Source organism: Rhynchophorus ferrugineus, unplaced genomic scaffold (assembly GCF_030347505.1).
Source record: "Rhynchophorus ferrugineus isolate W39M unplaced genomic scaffold, kcgeb_rfMv2 rfM3, whole genome shotgun sequence".
Classification (NCBI taxonomy): Eukaryota; Metazoa; Arthropoda; class Insecta; order Coleoptera; family Curculionidae; genus Rhynchophorus; species Rhynchophorus ferrugineus.
The window spans coordinates 6,510,086-6,525,569 of NW_027472582.1; the positions used below are offsets into that span (position 1 = coordinate 6,510,086).

At 32.7% G+C, this 15,484-nt stretch overlaps 2 protein-coding genes across 3 annotated transcripts; both read right to left on the minus strand.

The window, feature by feature from the left end:
* Position 1: 1 nt before the first annotated feature.
* Positions 2-11,006, minus strand: LOC143193782 (protein Malvolio). Of its 2 annotated transcripts, none has more exons than XM_076400162.1 (9): positions 10,832-11,006; positions 4,937-5,041; positions 4,696-4,885; positions 4,480-4,639; positions 1,547-1,791; positions 1,284-1,492; positions 1,031-1,220; positions 383-635; positions 2-330 (listed from the first exon to the last, which is right to left on the minus strand). In XM_076400162.1, the coding sequence occupies exons 2-9, from the start codon at positions 5,033-5,035 to the stop codon at positions 54-56; spliced, it is 1,623 nt and encodes a 540-aa protein (XP_076256277.1). In that variant the 5' UTR covers positions 5,036-5,041; positions 10,832-11,006; the 3' UTR covers positions 2-53. The 2 variants fall into 2 exon arrangements, with proteins under 2 accessions (XP_076256277.1, XP_076256276.1); XM_076400161.1 differs by lacking the exon at positions 10,832-11,006 and adding an exon at positions 5,167-5,303.
* Positions 11,007-11,608: 602 nt separating this feature from the next.
* Positions 11,609-14,477, minus strand: LOC143193768 (uncharacterized). Its single transcript, XM_076400133.1, has 3 exons — positions 14,260-14,477; positions 12,406-14,196; positions 11,609-12,244 (listed from the first exon to the last, which is right to left on the minus strand). Exons 1-3 carry the CDS (start codon positions 14,345-14,347, stop codon positions 11,949-11,951), a joined length of 2,175 nt encoding a protein of 724 aa, XP_076256248.1. The 5' UTR covers positions 14,348-14,477; the 3' UTR covers positions 11,609-11,948.
* Positions 14,478-15,484: the final 1,007 nt, after the last annotated feature.

Genomic DNA, 15,484 nt, shown 5'->3' on the forward strand with positions numbered 1-15,484 from the left:
ACTTTTAAAATTCTCTTTTATTGGTAAAAAAATTGTATAAAAAATATTTTTTCTTAAGTATTTATCGTGGGTTCCATTAAATCGTATGAAATAGAAGGCGGTGCGACGTATCTTCTTATGAAGGCAAACTTCAAAAACCACGTGCCTCCCATACAAATAATCATGTGTATAACTAAATAAATACAAAACAAGAAATAAAACACAGTGATAAATCCAATCGATCCAAGAATAGCCCAGTGCATCTGACTACTCTTTACTGTACCAACAACCAAGTAGAAATTTATGGCGATAACAACAATACTAAGTGTAATAGACATTATCTTGTTGCCCCTAAAATCGAAGGATTACTAGACTTTAGTTATCAAATATGAATTATACTTACAGCCCGTTAACAAATTCTCCCATTATTTTACGACTGCTGGTAAAAGCAATTAATGGAATGGTGGCAAAGGGAAGCTGTATGCTCATGGCTGCGTTCAGTATATCGTTGAAATCTGTGAGATCTTCAATAGTCGTATAAAATGCAACACAAAACGTGGGTATAATTGCGATACTTCTAGTAAACAGAACTCTTTTCCACCGTGACCATTGCAAATTCAAAAATCCCTCCATCACAAATTGTCCTGCGTAAGTTCCTGGAAATGTTAATGGAATTTTGCCATAAAAGTAAGTATTACAAATGATAGCATAAAAATAACAGGCATGACAGCATAAAAAAACTCTCGTCAGTATATTGTAACGTCATTTCTATGAAAATAAACTCTAAAAATCAGAATCCAAAGAATAATATAATTTACTGTTTCAGTCTTAGCCTTTGTAACTCTTTCATGGCTAGTTTTTTGGCTAATCGATAAATGCTTCTAAAAAGCAATTAAAATATGCATGTTTACATAAAAGTGACATAATTCGCTTTCATTACTGTTCAGTTTATCAAGACCATTGCTGTATTTGGTAGTTTTATACCACTAAATATATATGAATAAATATGAAAATAAATAAAATCTTCTGATTTCATGTGATTGTTGATTACCTGTCATGGTTGAACTTTGACCAGCCGCTAATAAACCTACTGCCCATATGTACAGCGCAGCTAGCCCGTACGTACAACCTAAGAACACTCCTCCATTATACAAATCAGCGTCAACGAGGTCATTTGCCTTTTCTCCAGTATCTGGAAACACGGAACTATCTATTGATGGATATTTAAGACAAGAGTCGTGCTGAAAGATAATTTCATTGGTTTGAAAATGTCAAGAACATGGGAAGAACACACGCATACTTACAACTTCTTTATTTGTTTTCAAGTAGAGACCATGAGCGAACACCGCCAACACAAAGATGTTGATTATCAAACTGACGAATATGGCAAGACAACACTCGATGAAGTAATACATGTTGGCCTCGCGAACCTTTTCACTTCTCCCTCTGTCAACATCGCGGCTCTTCACCAATGCCGAATGTAGATAGAAGTTGTGCGGCATTATGATGGCACCTGGGTTTAAGAAATTGTTAGAAACTGATTACGATACAGCATACGGTGATTTACCTATTATCCCGACCGCCTGCAGCAATGCTCTGGAATCGCAACCCTTACACCAAGGGAAAAACAGCCCCTTCATAACATCTACTGTGTCCGGTTTGGAAGTGACGTACTCGAAACCGAAGGTCACCGTCATTACACTGATGAGGAGGACGAAGAAGGCCTCCAGTTTTCTTAATCCGTACTTGTCAATGAATAGGAATGTGAAAGTATCCAGTATGGTAACCAGAACACCACCCCATAAAGGAAATCTATAAGAATAATTGAAATGGTTCCGTATGAATGTTTCCGTAAAGTAGAGTAGTAGAGTCGACGTTAGATTTATTTGAAATTTTTGCACATTTCGTTTAACGTTAATATATATATATATATATATATATATATATATATATATATATATATATATATATATATATATATATATGTAAATCACTACATAGTATAAAACAAAGTCGCCTTTTCTGTCCCTATATCCCTATGTGCGCTTAAATCTTTAAAACTACGCAACGGATTTTGATGCGGTTTTTTTCAATAGATAGAGTGATTCAAGAGGAAGGTTTATATGTATAATACATGCATAATATACTAAGGCAACATTGCTAATTTTAGAGGTTTCTAACGTGATGTCGTAAATTAACCTATTTTTTTAGGCTTATTTAGCAATTAGCAAAAACGCTGCCTAACCCTACGAGTTAGATCAAATTAATGTACTACAGTATTGTACACATAAAAAGGTCTACAAAAAAGTCCGCGATGGTATATGTTTATCTTTTAGGGATAACCCACATTAACCATTTTTATTGTTTACTTTTTACGTGAGAAAATGGCTTATTTACGAAGCTATTTTAAGCAATACGGCATTAATCCTTATCGAATTAAGTACCTTAAATACAGTGTGCAATTAATATAGATCAATATGGTTCCTTACAGCATGTAAATTAAACAAATATTTTCGGAGATATTACAAATTTAAAATTTGCGTTTAAAAATGTGTAATGTAATAAAAATTGTATGAATTTAGATATTCCAAAGATAGCAGGAAATCTTCATAGTAAGTATAGGGGAAGAGGAATTGTTTTACTCCAAATTCAATGCGTGCAGGCCAAGGGCAGTAATGAATGAACCAAAAATACTGGATCGATTTTAATCATGTTTTCAATGAGTGACATAGGCATATATATTTTACGCCCGTGCAAAGTCGGAGCGGGCCGCTATGTTTTTATATACAACGTTCATATTTTTTCTGTAGTGTATTTAATTTAGTAACAGCATTGCACCCGTGCGAAGCCGGGGCGGGTCGCTAGTTACAGAATAAAATAGATAATTACAAGATCATAAAATCATACATGTAAGAAATTGTTGGTTGCAAAACTGGTGAATAGTAGGCAAAAGCAAATTTGTCGTTGCTTGACACCGATTGATTGTTTGCCTTATATTTACGATTCAACTTGATGAAATACAGGTATAGTTGTTCAGTGATATTGCTTATACTCTTGTCATACATTGTTGTGAGCTATATGGTATCAACGTCGAACAGAATCGAAGAATATATAGCTCTGTCTGCGTTTGAAAATCGAATAATTGCAATGGCGAATGCGCCTATAAATAATTCAAAATCATTTAATTGGCATAAAAATAATAGACCGTATATGCGTTATGGTTTCAAAGAAAAACAACTAACAGGATTATCTTAATTTGGTAGAGGAAATTGTCAAATTTTCATGTAAAATAATTCTAGATAGAATAATTACAAATTTTGCAGAGAATTTTATTTAAACCAAAAATGTTTTCATATACTTTTTTGCAGAATTATTAGTTTATTTGTATATACGTCATCATGGTGTTTAATATATTGCCTGTCGCAATTTATAGATTCGTTTTAGAGTCAGACAATATTTTCCTTCTTATTTTATTCTAGTTAAAAAGATACAAAATGCTGTCCGAGTAGTTCGACCACTCCGCTCAGATTTGATGATTATACAAATAAACTTTGAATAGAGTATATATTTTTTCTCTCATAACGTTACACAAGCTTAAGCTTTAATTAGTTGATTCAAATAATGAAGAACAGAAAAATGGAGGTGAATGCCACTTATCAGTTAAATGGTGAATGCGTCTTTATGTAACTAATTATATTTAACAATTTATTATTTATATTAACAGTTTTATCTCAACGATGTTTCATATAAAAGTGTTTTTGCGATAAACCAACTAATTATTGTATTAATGTGATTATTTATGAGTCACATGAATAAGGCAGGATGGTATAATCTATTGAAATTCATAAAAATATCTAATATGAAATAGAATTTGGGTTTTGTAAATTAAAATTTAATATAGCAATATTTTTGCTTATATATTCTGTTATCTATTAGGATAAGGGTTTGGGGCGAAAATAATTTCCGGTTGCCGAGTTTCTTAGCCAATTTCTCACTATTTTTAAAGCTGTACATGGTCTGTCGTTCTCTTGACGGAAGACAAAATATGACAATAATGCGCGCTTTCCCAAGCATTTCGTCCACCATAATATTTTGCACATTATTGTCTTACATCGCCTGTAATCATTCTTTACAAAACAGCGTACTTTCATCTCCTTTTGATAACCTTTTACAAATGGAAACTAGATCCGTAAAATATTTCACTTGTAATTCATGTGACACCCATATATCGAGCTTCATTTAATATCCAGTCCTATGTAAATGGTTCAGAGAGATCGAAATAACCAATTCTTACACCCGCGTTCACAAAAAAAACACAGAAATTAGCTTTTGCCACTTATCAAACTTCATTAAGTAAGTATTTACCACAGGAAACCGAAATTAATTTTTCCGCAGCCTAATATTATATCCCCTATTCTATATATTCCCATTCCCTATGCCAAGAAACATATATATGATGTATTTTAGTTAATCGAAATAAAATAATAATAACTAAAGTACCTTCGATCAGATAAGAGATATATTGCAATGGCTGTGCCTATCACCTCCTGCATATCGCTGCCGATGATGGCGATTTCCATCATCAACCACAGGAGAATTCTGGGGGATTTGTGATATTCCATATAGCATATCTCGCCTAGATGTTTCCCAGTTACTACACCTATAATGACACAGCATGAATTAATAAATTACTTTCCAATCTGCAGAAAAACGCACCTAACCTTGCCGACAGTCTCTGCATCAACAGCCCGAGGAATGTAGCCCATAACAATATCCAAAGCAGCTTATATTCTACTATGGTACCACACTGGAGGTCGCTCTCGATATTGCCCGGATCCAAGAAGGCTATCGACATGAGAAAACCCGGCCCGCAGAAAGCCCACAGAGTCTTGAAACTAAATCGGTTCTGAAAAATGATCGGAGACATCATGAGTTTTCACTACAGGTCGAGGCTTACATCGGTGGTTTCGGGAATTTGTATTCTTTCCTCGTCGAATAAAGCGTCCGAAGGAGCATCTTCCCGAGGCAGCAACTGATCCTCGCCCGTGTCGTCCATTTTTACCTAGAGAAAGTTTAATAACTTTGAATTAAGAAATCATCAAATTACACTTAATCTTAAGTAAAATTGCACATTGAAATTTTCACGTCAATTAATCTGCGAAAACAATTACAAAATACATGACAAACCTAACGGAGAATCGCAATCGACCACGATAACACCGAACCGACTGGATGGTTTTAAAAAACATTAAATTATATCCTAATCAGTTAATATAACCGCACAAATGCTGTCCAAGGAGAACCTTTTCTGAATAGTTTTATCGATGCTGATTCACGAGTCGGTCTTTCCCAGAAAAATTATTTAGCGGGAACCTACAATGTGTGCAAGTCCGCTACTTATTGTTAGGGTATACCATCATACGAGGGACAAGTTATAAATTGTACACAAAATATAGACATACTAGAATGTTATCTCCCATACATTGGACCTGTGGACAAATTTAGCGTCCATTTGTAACCAGAGGGCGCGACTGAGTATATAAATAGCGAGAAATTCTAAATATTTTAATAACAATAATAGTAAAGATAAAAATGCAACAAAAGTTTAAAAAGCCGGCTTAGTGGCGCAGTGGTAAAGGTAACTGAACGGTTGTCCTACTGTTGCGATAGTCGCGGGTTCGAATCCTGCTGGGACATGGTCGTAAATTTATGTTTATGACTGTTTAATATTTGTGATTGGCAAGAGTATAAACTCCAACAAGGAAAATGATCCCAATCACGCCAGTAACCTGACTGGGTAAAACCGGGTGTCTTCTGGGATGATTTCTAAAGTTGGTCACTCGCCAGTCGGTAGCCTTAATGCCGAGGACCGTGGTTCGAAACCCACGTTAAATAGTAGGTCCAGTCCAGGTAAACCCATAGTTGGTAAAAGGAGACCTTAAAATATATAAAAGAAAGTTTAAAAATACATTTTATTTAGGTATATGTAAAATTTACATTACAATTATATCAAAGGAAAATTCTTAGAATTCTCTATGTTCAATAACAATATATTATACTAACAATATTTTAAAACGTAATATAAAAAATTGACAAAAAATGTATACTTTTAAATATAGAAATGTTTAATAAAATATTGAATATGGAATCTTTTTTATTATATTAAATATAACTGAGCCAAATATAGAGTAAAGTACAATATGTTTGTTTTGAAATCTCTTTTTAATTAATTTTTTTTTGACAATTTATTTATATTTATTATATATGTTTATATTATTTATATTTATTATAAGTATTTAATTGTAGGTCATCCATTATGCAGTGTTATAAATAGGTCAATTGAAAAGTCCCCGGCCTGACACATAGATGGCGCTACTAGAATTAAATCCATATGTTCTTTAGTTAGTATAAATTTGACAGCTGTCGGATCATTAGTTTGTGAATTATAGCATTTTGAGTAATAAAGTAACTTTTGTTATTGTGAAAAAAATGGATAAAAAGGAATTTCGCGTGTTGATAAAATATTGCTTTTTTTTTAAGGGAAAAAATACAGTTGAAGAAAAAACTTGGCTTGATACTGAGTTTTCGTACACTGCCATAGGGAAAATCAACCATCAAGGATTGGTATGCTAAGTTTAGACGTGGTGAAATTAGCATCGAAGACGGTGAACACAATGGACGCCCAAAAGAGGTTGTTACCGACAAAAACATTTAAAAAATCTACAAAATGATTTTGAATGACCGTAAATTGAAATTGAATGAAATAGCAGACACTCTAAAGATATCAACTGAACGTGTAAATCATATCGTTCACGAATATTGGGTATGAGAAAACTCTGTGAAAAACGAGTGCCGCGCGCGCTCACTTTTGACCGAAAACTACGACGAGTTGATGATTCGGAACAGTGTTTGAAGATGATCAAGCGGAATAAACCCGAGTTTTTGCGTCGATATGTGGTAATAGATGAAACATGGCTCCATCGCTTCACTCCGAAGTCCAATCGACAGTCATCCGAGTGGACTGCACACGATAAACCCGCTTCAACGCAACAGTCGGCTGGCCAGGTTCCGTCGCCTTTATTTTGAGATGCGCATGGAATAATTTTCATTGACTACCTTGAAAACGGAAGGACCATCCACAGCGACTATTACATAGCGTTATTGGACCGTTTGAAGGACGAAATCGCCGAAAAACGGCCGCATATGAAGAAAAAGAAAGTGCTTCACCAAGACAATGAACCGTGTCACAAGTCAGTGAAAACGATAGAAAAAATCCATGAATTGAGCTTCGAATTGCTTCCTCATCCACCCGAGTCCTCAGATCTGGCCTGGATCTGGATTTTGAATAACACTTTGTATCACAGCAAGGGAATTATGTTGAATAAAAAAATTCTTTTGCCAAAAAAGTGTTTTACTATGGTAGGCCGGGGACTTTTCAATTGATCTGTTAGATTGTTTGCTATTAAACATTTTAGAAGAGGTAATGCACCTTTTAATGATCTGCAATTTAATAGTTCAGTTCGATATGGTTTTTCCATCAAGTGTGGGATAAAAGGAACATGCGGAAGTAAGTTTGTTATCAGGATATTTACCAAAATACTCTCCAAAGTATTCCGAAAAGAAAATTTGTGCAACTACTAGACGCTCTTTATAAAGAAATCGATCTTTTGCACAATATATTATAACACCACACACCTCTAAAGCAGAAATTCCGTGATCAAATTTACAGTTGCCTGGACTATTATGGCTGACGTTTCACTAATGATGTTATCAATATTATTTCGGACTTTTATAATACTGCGTTTCAAATTTTCGATAGCGTCTGTTATTTCAGTAGGTTCGATTTTTCTTCGCTGCAGTTGGTTAAAAATGATATCTACGTGAGGCATCACATGATGGAAAAAACTTAGCCAAATATTAGAGATTGTATTATTTGATTACAGACCTACACTCAATAAGATGGTTTCTCTTTTTGTACACAATATTTTAGTCATAAAGAAATAGAGATTTAACTTTATAGGACATTTTGGAGAAATGTTTCGCGACATCCAACATGATTGGTTCATTTCCTTCTATATTCATTTATTTTGTACGCCATTCTCAATGTCTTATATAGAGAACAATGTGGCTAGCTTTTTATAACGTTTATACATTAAATTATTATTTTATTTTGTTAGTTTATACAAGTCGGTAGTTGAAATGCATTCTCGTTCTAGGAACTGTTCTAGATAGTGAGGAAATGCATCATGGTTTTCCGTTAATAAAGTACACGGCGATCTTTAAGAAATGAGTAGAAAACTTTAAAAATCCTAAACTGGTTGGGATAAACATGAAATAGATTTATGATCGTTACCATGTCATAGACTTTTTGTGATACATTTAAACTTTCCTTTAAGTACTTAGGAACAATTTAGTGATGGTCAAAATAATACTACGAGCCCAGAATATGTAGAATGGATGTGGATCAAAATCAAAATGATATAGATGGTAAATTGAAGGAGTCAGTCACATTTCTGTTCATAATAGTTACCATTAATTTCTAAATTGCCTTACTATATTTGTAGTGCCTATTTCGATCGTTCCAGGCCCACAACCAGGGTGTTCGAAGCAAGTGTCATCGACATATGAACAAACTCCAGAAGGTAATGGAAAACTTTGTATTCATTCAGCCAATATCCCCCTTTCTGCTCATTCTTACCGTTAATTATTTGACTCTATAACTTCAGTTCCAGATATTCCTATAAGAGCAAACAATGTTTGAGGTTGTACCGTCGTGTACATCTCTATTTAGTAAAATATATAGCTATTTAATATATTAATTTAATACATAGATATTTAGTAAAACTTTTGAAAAAAAATTAAGTGTGATTTTTGTTTACATACTATTATGAATAAATCAGTAGACCCACAAATTGAGACTGATTCTATAGAGGCAAGACAATATATCGTGCCCTAGACTCCAACAAAATTGTTTTATTATACTGTCAGTAGGTCTTTGAGCTATGTCTTTTATTTTATTCAGCGATTTTGTAATATGTCGATTTTTGTCGATAAAATGATAATGACACTAAACAAATATGAAAAAGAAAAAAGACGGAAGATGTTTTTTTTTATGTAATCATTGTAATCATTTATTACAAGAACTCGCGAATGCTGAGTGGGATTTGAATTTTGGGTATATCGATTTTGGAAAGATCCAATTTCTAAAATAAGTGGATAACCCCGTTGTCGAAACAAAATATGGAATTGAAGAAAGAACATGTAAATGAGGGAATTCGCAGACCACACCAAATGAAAGAAAATATGATAAACACTATATGCGTTTAGTTTTATAACAATGTTTGTAGGAATTCTGTTTTTCTGGGAAGTATTATTTATTAAAAAGAAACTAATTTTTATTGATAAAACGCAAAATACTTTGGACTGAAAAATAATGTAAGTAAAATGAAATCAATACATTATTTTTTAGTATTTTTACGAAACAGGGATTATCTGGGCTAGACCTATAGCTTAACGTGGGCTTCGAACCACGATCCTCGATATTAAACCTACCGACCGGCCAGTAACTGTTTTGGAAGCCCGGCTGAAGTAATTATTCCTCGTCGAAATTTACACCGTTGTCTAGAGACATCTACAATTATAATTACTAACATAAAGGACATCCATGCCCTGCGGGATTCGAACCCGTGCTATCCCAGCACCATTTATTTATTACTAAGTTAGCTGTAATGCAGATCGATAAAATATAATATCGATATTTAAGAGAAAAAATGTATTTGCAGGTAGGTGAACATTTTTCTTATGTGTTGTTTAGGTAACCATTAAGAAAAAGTTTTTTTGATTAAATATTTCATTCTTTTAATCTTTCGGTGTATATTCTCCAACCTTTTGAATGTAAAGGTTCTTGCGTTTAATATTCGAATTTTAACATGAAAGAATATTGTAAATTTTGTGTGTTTTTTTAATATAATACAAGGGGGAATCAAATATAATCGGTAATTTTACTATTTAACTTAACCCTTAATTCCGATCTAGAAGATTTGATACTCAACTGTCCTTTGGTTTATGAGGAGGGGGAAATCGGTGTAGCAGCTGTGCTCGGTACTGTCCGCAGTACAGCCCTGGCCACAAAACATTGAGAATTCCCGATATTCTTCGATTTTCTATATTTTGTGGCCACGACTCAGTGCAAGGTACCTTCGTCTGTTGCACAACGCATCATTTAAAGTTTTTAACCAATGAAGACGTTAAACCATCGGAAATTTTTACTCTTTTAAAGGCACAGTTTGATACTGTCTCAGAATCGAGTGTATACGTATGTCAGAGGCGAAAAGTGCCGAAAATGATAGTCATGATCGACGCCCATGAAGTCTCACAAATGACAACATCCGTGCTGTTCGAGAACTTATTGAAGGTGATTGCCGGTTAAGGATTGAAGAAATCTCATCAGAACTGCAAACGACGGGTATGCCGATTCGAGACGTCATCATCCTTCATGACAAGGCCGGGCTACACACCACAGTTCTAACAAGGAATAAATTTGAAGAAATACGCCTGGAAACCCGGAAGAAATAGAGAAGTATGTGCGCAATGGGCTGACAACTTGCCCTCAAACTTTTTATGAAGGAATATTCAAGCCTCCAAATCGGTGGCAAAAGTATGTAGAGCACGTAGGTGACTACAATGAAAAATGTTTGGTATATGTATACCATTGATCAATAAAATTATTTTAAAATTTTAATACAAAATATTGAGAACGGACCTGCTCGATATTTTATACCTTTTGACGCTCGACTGTTTTTATGCGATAATGAGGCTCCCTACGCTACTTATATACATTGTGGAAACTTACCAAATCAAAAACACAGGCTTTCTAACGTTAAATGAAAATAGAAATGGTAGCGAGAAAAACGGTAAACGTATAAACTACTTAAAACAAACAAGAAATAAAAAACCAACAAAATTATTAAATTTTGAACAACACTGTTCTCTCATATGTTCACCGTTTGGCGAGATTGACTATATATAGAAAACGATACGCATTAATATAGGTGATGTACAGAATTATATATACCTAACACACGTTACCGATCATTGTTTATCTACAAAGATAACTTTTAGTACTACAAAAAATGAAACCAAAAAGTAATTCATTACTACCTATGGTTTTTTTGTGAATATTAGTAAATTTAAGTAACATAGTTATGTTCTTTAATGCACTTTACCGAACATACTTTGAAAAATATTACAAAAGGACTATTGAGTTATCTTAATTTCCAAAACTCATTAATTATTCCACAGAAAATTTTTATAAATAGAATTTTATCCTATGATAAATATATAATTCCTTTGTCTTTCATTATGACTAAGATTAATATCACAAAGACATTTGGATTTTAAATTTATATGTTACTAACATTAGCTCTGATATACAATAATTCCCTTTATTTCATAAAACAGTTCTGTAATGTTATATATCATTTGTATCATTCATCAAATATATTATTTATTTTGTTAAGTTGCATCAGGGTAGGCGTTTTATTTATTTTTAAACGTCAATAATTCTCTACGAATTTTATCTTGTTCGGGAACGTTGCCAAATTACTTAAATTATAAGTGAATCTAGAATATTTTCAGTGCTTTTATTTAGAGGCTGCTATACATATATACAGTAAAATCAGATAAATATATTAAAGTTTGAATGTATAACAAATTTGTATTGTTACCTCTACTATCAACCAATTTTATTGCACAACTAAGACAATTATATGTTAGGTATAAAATTATTGTGTTAACAAAAATTTTTTAATAAACATTACATTTATTTTGATTTGTGATGTCATTGTTTTAAATGTCAATAATTCTTTAGGGATTTTATCTCGTTTAGGAACGTTGCCAAGTGATTTAAATTATCAGGGAATCTGATACCCTTCAGATTGTAGATTTGAATGATAAATTATTTATTTCCATTACGTTAACATGTATTCTTCATCAGGATCTATACATTCCTTTTTACATTCTAGAGCATTTAGTGTCGTCTCAATTGGACGCAGCGCATTTTTAATTACATCGAGTTGTGAGACTGTTTTGCATTTTTCTAAAAGACTCTCGGTATGTAACAACATATCGTGAACTTGTTTTTTAGATGCGATAAATGGATCCTTCATGGATGGAGGGCAGATTCGATTTAACGGGCTTTCGGTAGCGAACGATGACTCTCCTAATACATGCGCTTTAGTCTCAGTTTCCGGCTCATATAATACATCTATACAAACAAAAATAGTGTAATATTAATAATTAACGTGATATAAAAATTAATAACTCAATGACATAAAATTTAATAGTCTGTTTACATTAAAAAATATGTAATGAAGACCAAATCTATTCAAAACATATTATAAATAGCTATATAAACAATAAAATTACCTGTATTTACATGTTCTCCATCTGCTGAAAATGTCTTTAGATATCTTCCCAATAGATGTATATGTTTACACATATTCCATTTTATAGTTGAGTCAAGGCAAGAACAAGAATACCTATGCAAACATATACCACAATTACTACACATGAGGTTGCATTTACAGGCATTATTTTCTTCATGAATATAATACTCTGTTGAAGTTGAAACAACTTGCCATCCTCCCCCAACGCTAACAATATCTTCAAAATTTAAACTTTCGCTAATTTTATGCCGAGTTCTTATGCTGCTTATTTTGGAGCAAAGCCGCCCTTTGTTCATTATTAAGAGCTGCTCAAGCAATTTATCCCTGCAAAATTTCGTTATCGCTGTAATTGCTTTATCTAACCTTTTTGTGTGTTTTCCATCCAGGAAGAGATATTTAATTGACCTGTGCATCTGCTCTATGTGCATGTTGGTAGTTAGGCCATTTTGTACTCTATAACAATACGCCCAGTTGTTTGTATTGTTACTGTAATTCTTCATGAAATAATCATAAAATGTTTTGGTTTCTGGCTGATTTGAAATGGAAGTCAAAACACTTTCAAGCATCCTTTTAAATATTTTTTCATTTGTTTCTTGCATCATTGTACGCAGTTGTTTATAAATTATGGACTGCGTTTCTTTCGATGATATTTTACTTAAATTTTCCCTCCAAGTCCGATCCACGTGCCATGTACAGTATAATCTAGAGTCAGCCTTTTCCATAATTGCAGTCCAGGCATCATAATAATAATCAGCCATATCAGACATAAAAACTCTAGGTTCAATAGTATAATCCAACTTATCTCGCACGACACTAAAAAATACTTTCATTGCTTCTTCATCAGATCTGTTTGATATGCAAAAACAGCATGGAAAGCTCTCTCGCAATTCATTCAATACAAGCAAGGAATGTAATTCAAATCCATATGCATTAAGCCCATGTGTAGAATCTACACATATACAATCAAGGCTATATTCTTTTAATATTTCATATTGTTCTTCATTCATTATAATTAACATAAAGTCTTCTTCCTTTAAAGTGGGATAGGTATCCAGAAACTGAGATTGTGGCTTATATAATAAAACACATCCTGTATTTTTTACCTCATTTACCCATGCTTCAAGACTTATAGCTTTACTTTTATGCCTTATACCTGTGGAATTCAATCTTTTGGCACGCTGAATATTATATAAATCTTTACGAGTCAATAAATCTATTCTTTCCAAATTGCCACTACCCAAATTATCTCGGATTTCATCCAATATAGCATCCATTGGAACTTTAGATGCTAGTTTCGACGCGATCATATTTCTATCTGACTTTGATAGAAATAATTTGCCCAAGTCATTTTCATGTCCCACATGTGTTTTAATATATTGTACCTCGCATTCCCTTCCCTTTTGTGTCAGTTTTATACCAGCAGGGCAATGTGAATTTATTTTAATACTTCCTTGGTGTTTTACGTGCCTCTCACCCTTTGATACACTCTTATACATTCCTGAACGATTACACTCGAATTTAGAAGTGGTACAATTTTTGCCAAAATAAGAACCACCATTCTTAAAAAATGAGGATTTAGTTGTTCTCTCAATATTTTCCTTCCACACCTCAAAATCTTCAAACGAGTCAAACTTCAATGTTTCCTCTTCAATTTTAATGTTGTGAGATGACTCTATATGATCAATGAGCTGTGATTTTGATGAGGTGTGCTCACATAAAGGACACCGAGCCATATTTATCTGAATTTTTACTTTCACAGGGTCAATTATGCCTAAAATATAATGAGTTTGTATTGAATCGAATTCAATTTGTAAGATAAAAATTTAATTGGCACCTGGATGGAATTTCCTTATATGTCTCTTCACATTAGAACTGCTACAAAAGCTTTTTTTACAATGTTCACAAGTCAATAATTTATCCATCAGAGTCTATTATTTATAGTAAAACCATGAAATGTATAACAACAAATAAAGTGTAAACCAATATAAACAATTAAGTAAAATAGATCTAAGGCCACAACAACGTCTGGATTCCCAAAATATAAATAATACTAGGGATGTCAAGAAATATCGTGAGAATGTTAACGATATATCAATATTCTTGTTTCCGATATTTTTTGAAGATACATCAATACAATTTTTAAATCCCGAAATTTTTTCTTGCTATTGCAAAAGAAAAATCGATATTTCTTATTATATGATATATCGATATTTTATATATCGAAATTTTTCAAATATTAACTCCACTGTCCACATCCTTATAAAATACTTTGTTTTGTGATTGGATTCTATATCTGCTGATCGCTTGAAAATAAACGGCAACGTCGCAAAATATAACGGAAAGAACCGGAGTTTATTAAATTCTATGATGCCGCATAACGCGTATCAATTATGTATATATATATATATATATATATATATATATATATATATATATATATATATATATATATATATATATATATATATATATATATATATATTATATATGTGCATACAACCTATTATTGTATTAAACTAAGTGTCAATAGAAATGTATACTTTTTCTATGATGTATATGAAATATAATTACACAATGAATAATAATAACACTACGAAGAATTCAGAGTAAGCAAGGTTGCAAAGTTATCTATAACGGTTAACTATCATAAATATGTAATGATCCAGAAGAGACCTACTGATTAATTGGAATTCCCTCTTTGTTAATGAAAGTGAGATAAAAAGATGATAACTTGTTTCCTCGATTCCTTTGTTTTGAATCATTTTTGCAGATATTTCTGTTTTCGGCTGCGATAAAAAATGTATAATTTTTAAATAGGCTAGATGTTACTTTTAAAAACTACTTTGGATGTTTCAAATAGTGGAATTTTAAATGCGCTGTAAAACCCTACAAATCCGCACGTGACGTAGTTGTTTTGCTCGCAATGGACAGCTCGTGTGTACAGGTTTTATTTATACATTATTTTAATAATTTTGTGTTATAATTAGACATTATATCGTGTGTGATGTCAGGGCACACGAGAGTCTATCAAATCCCTTCATGGTTAGATTATGAAAGAC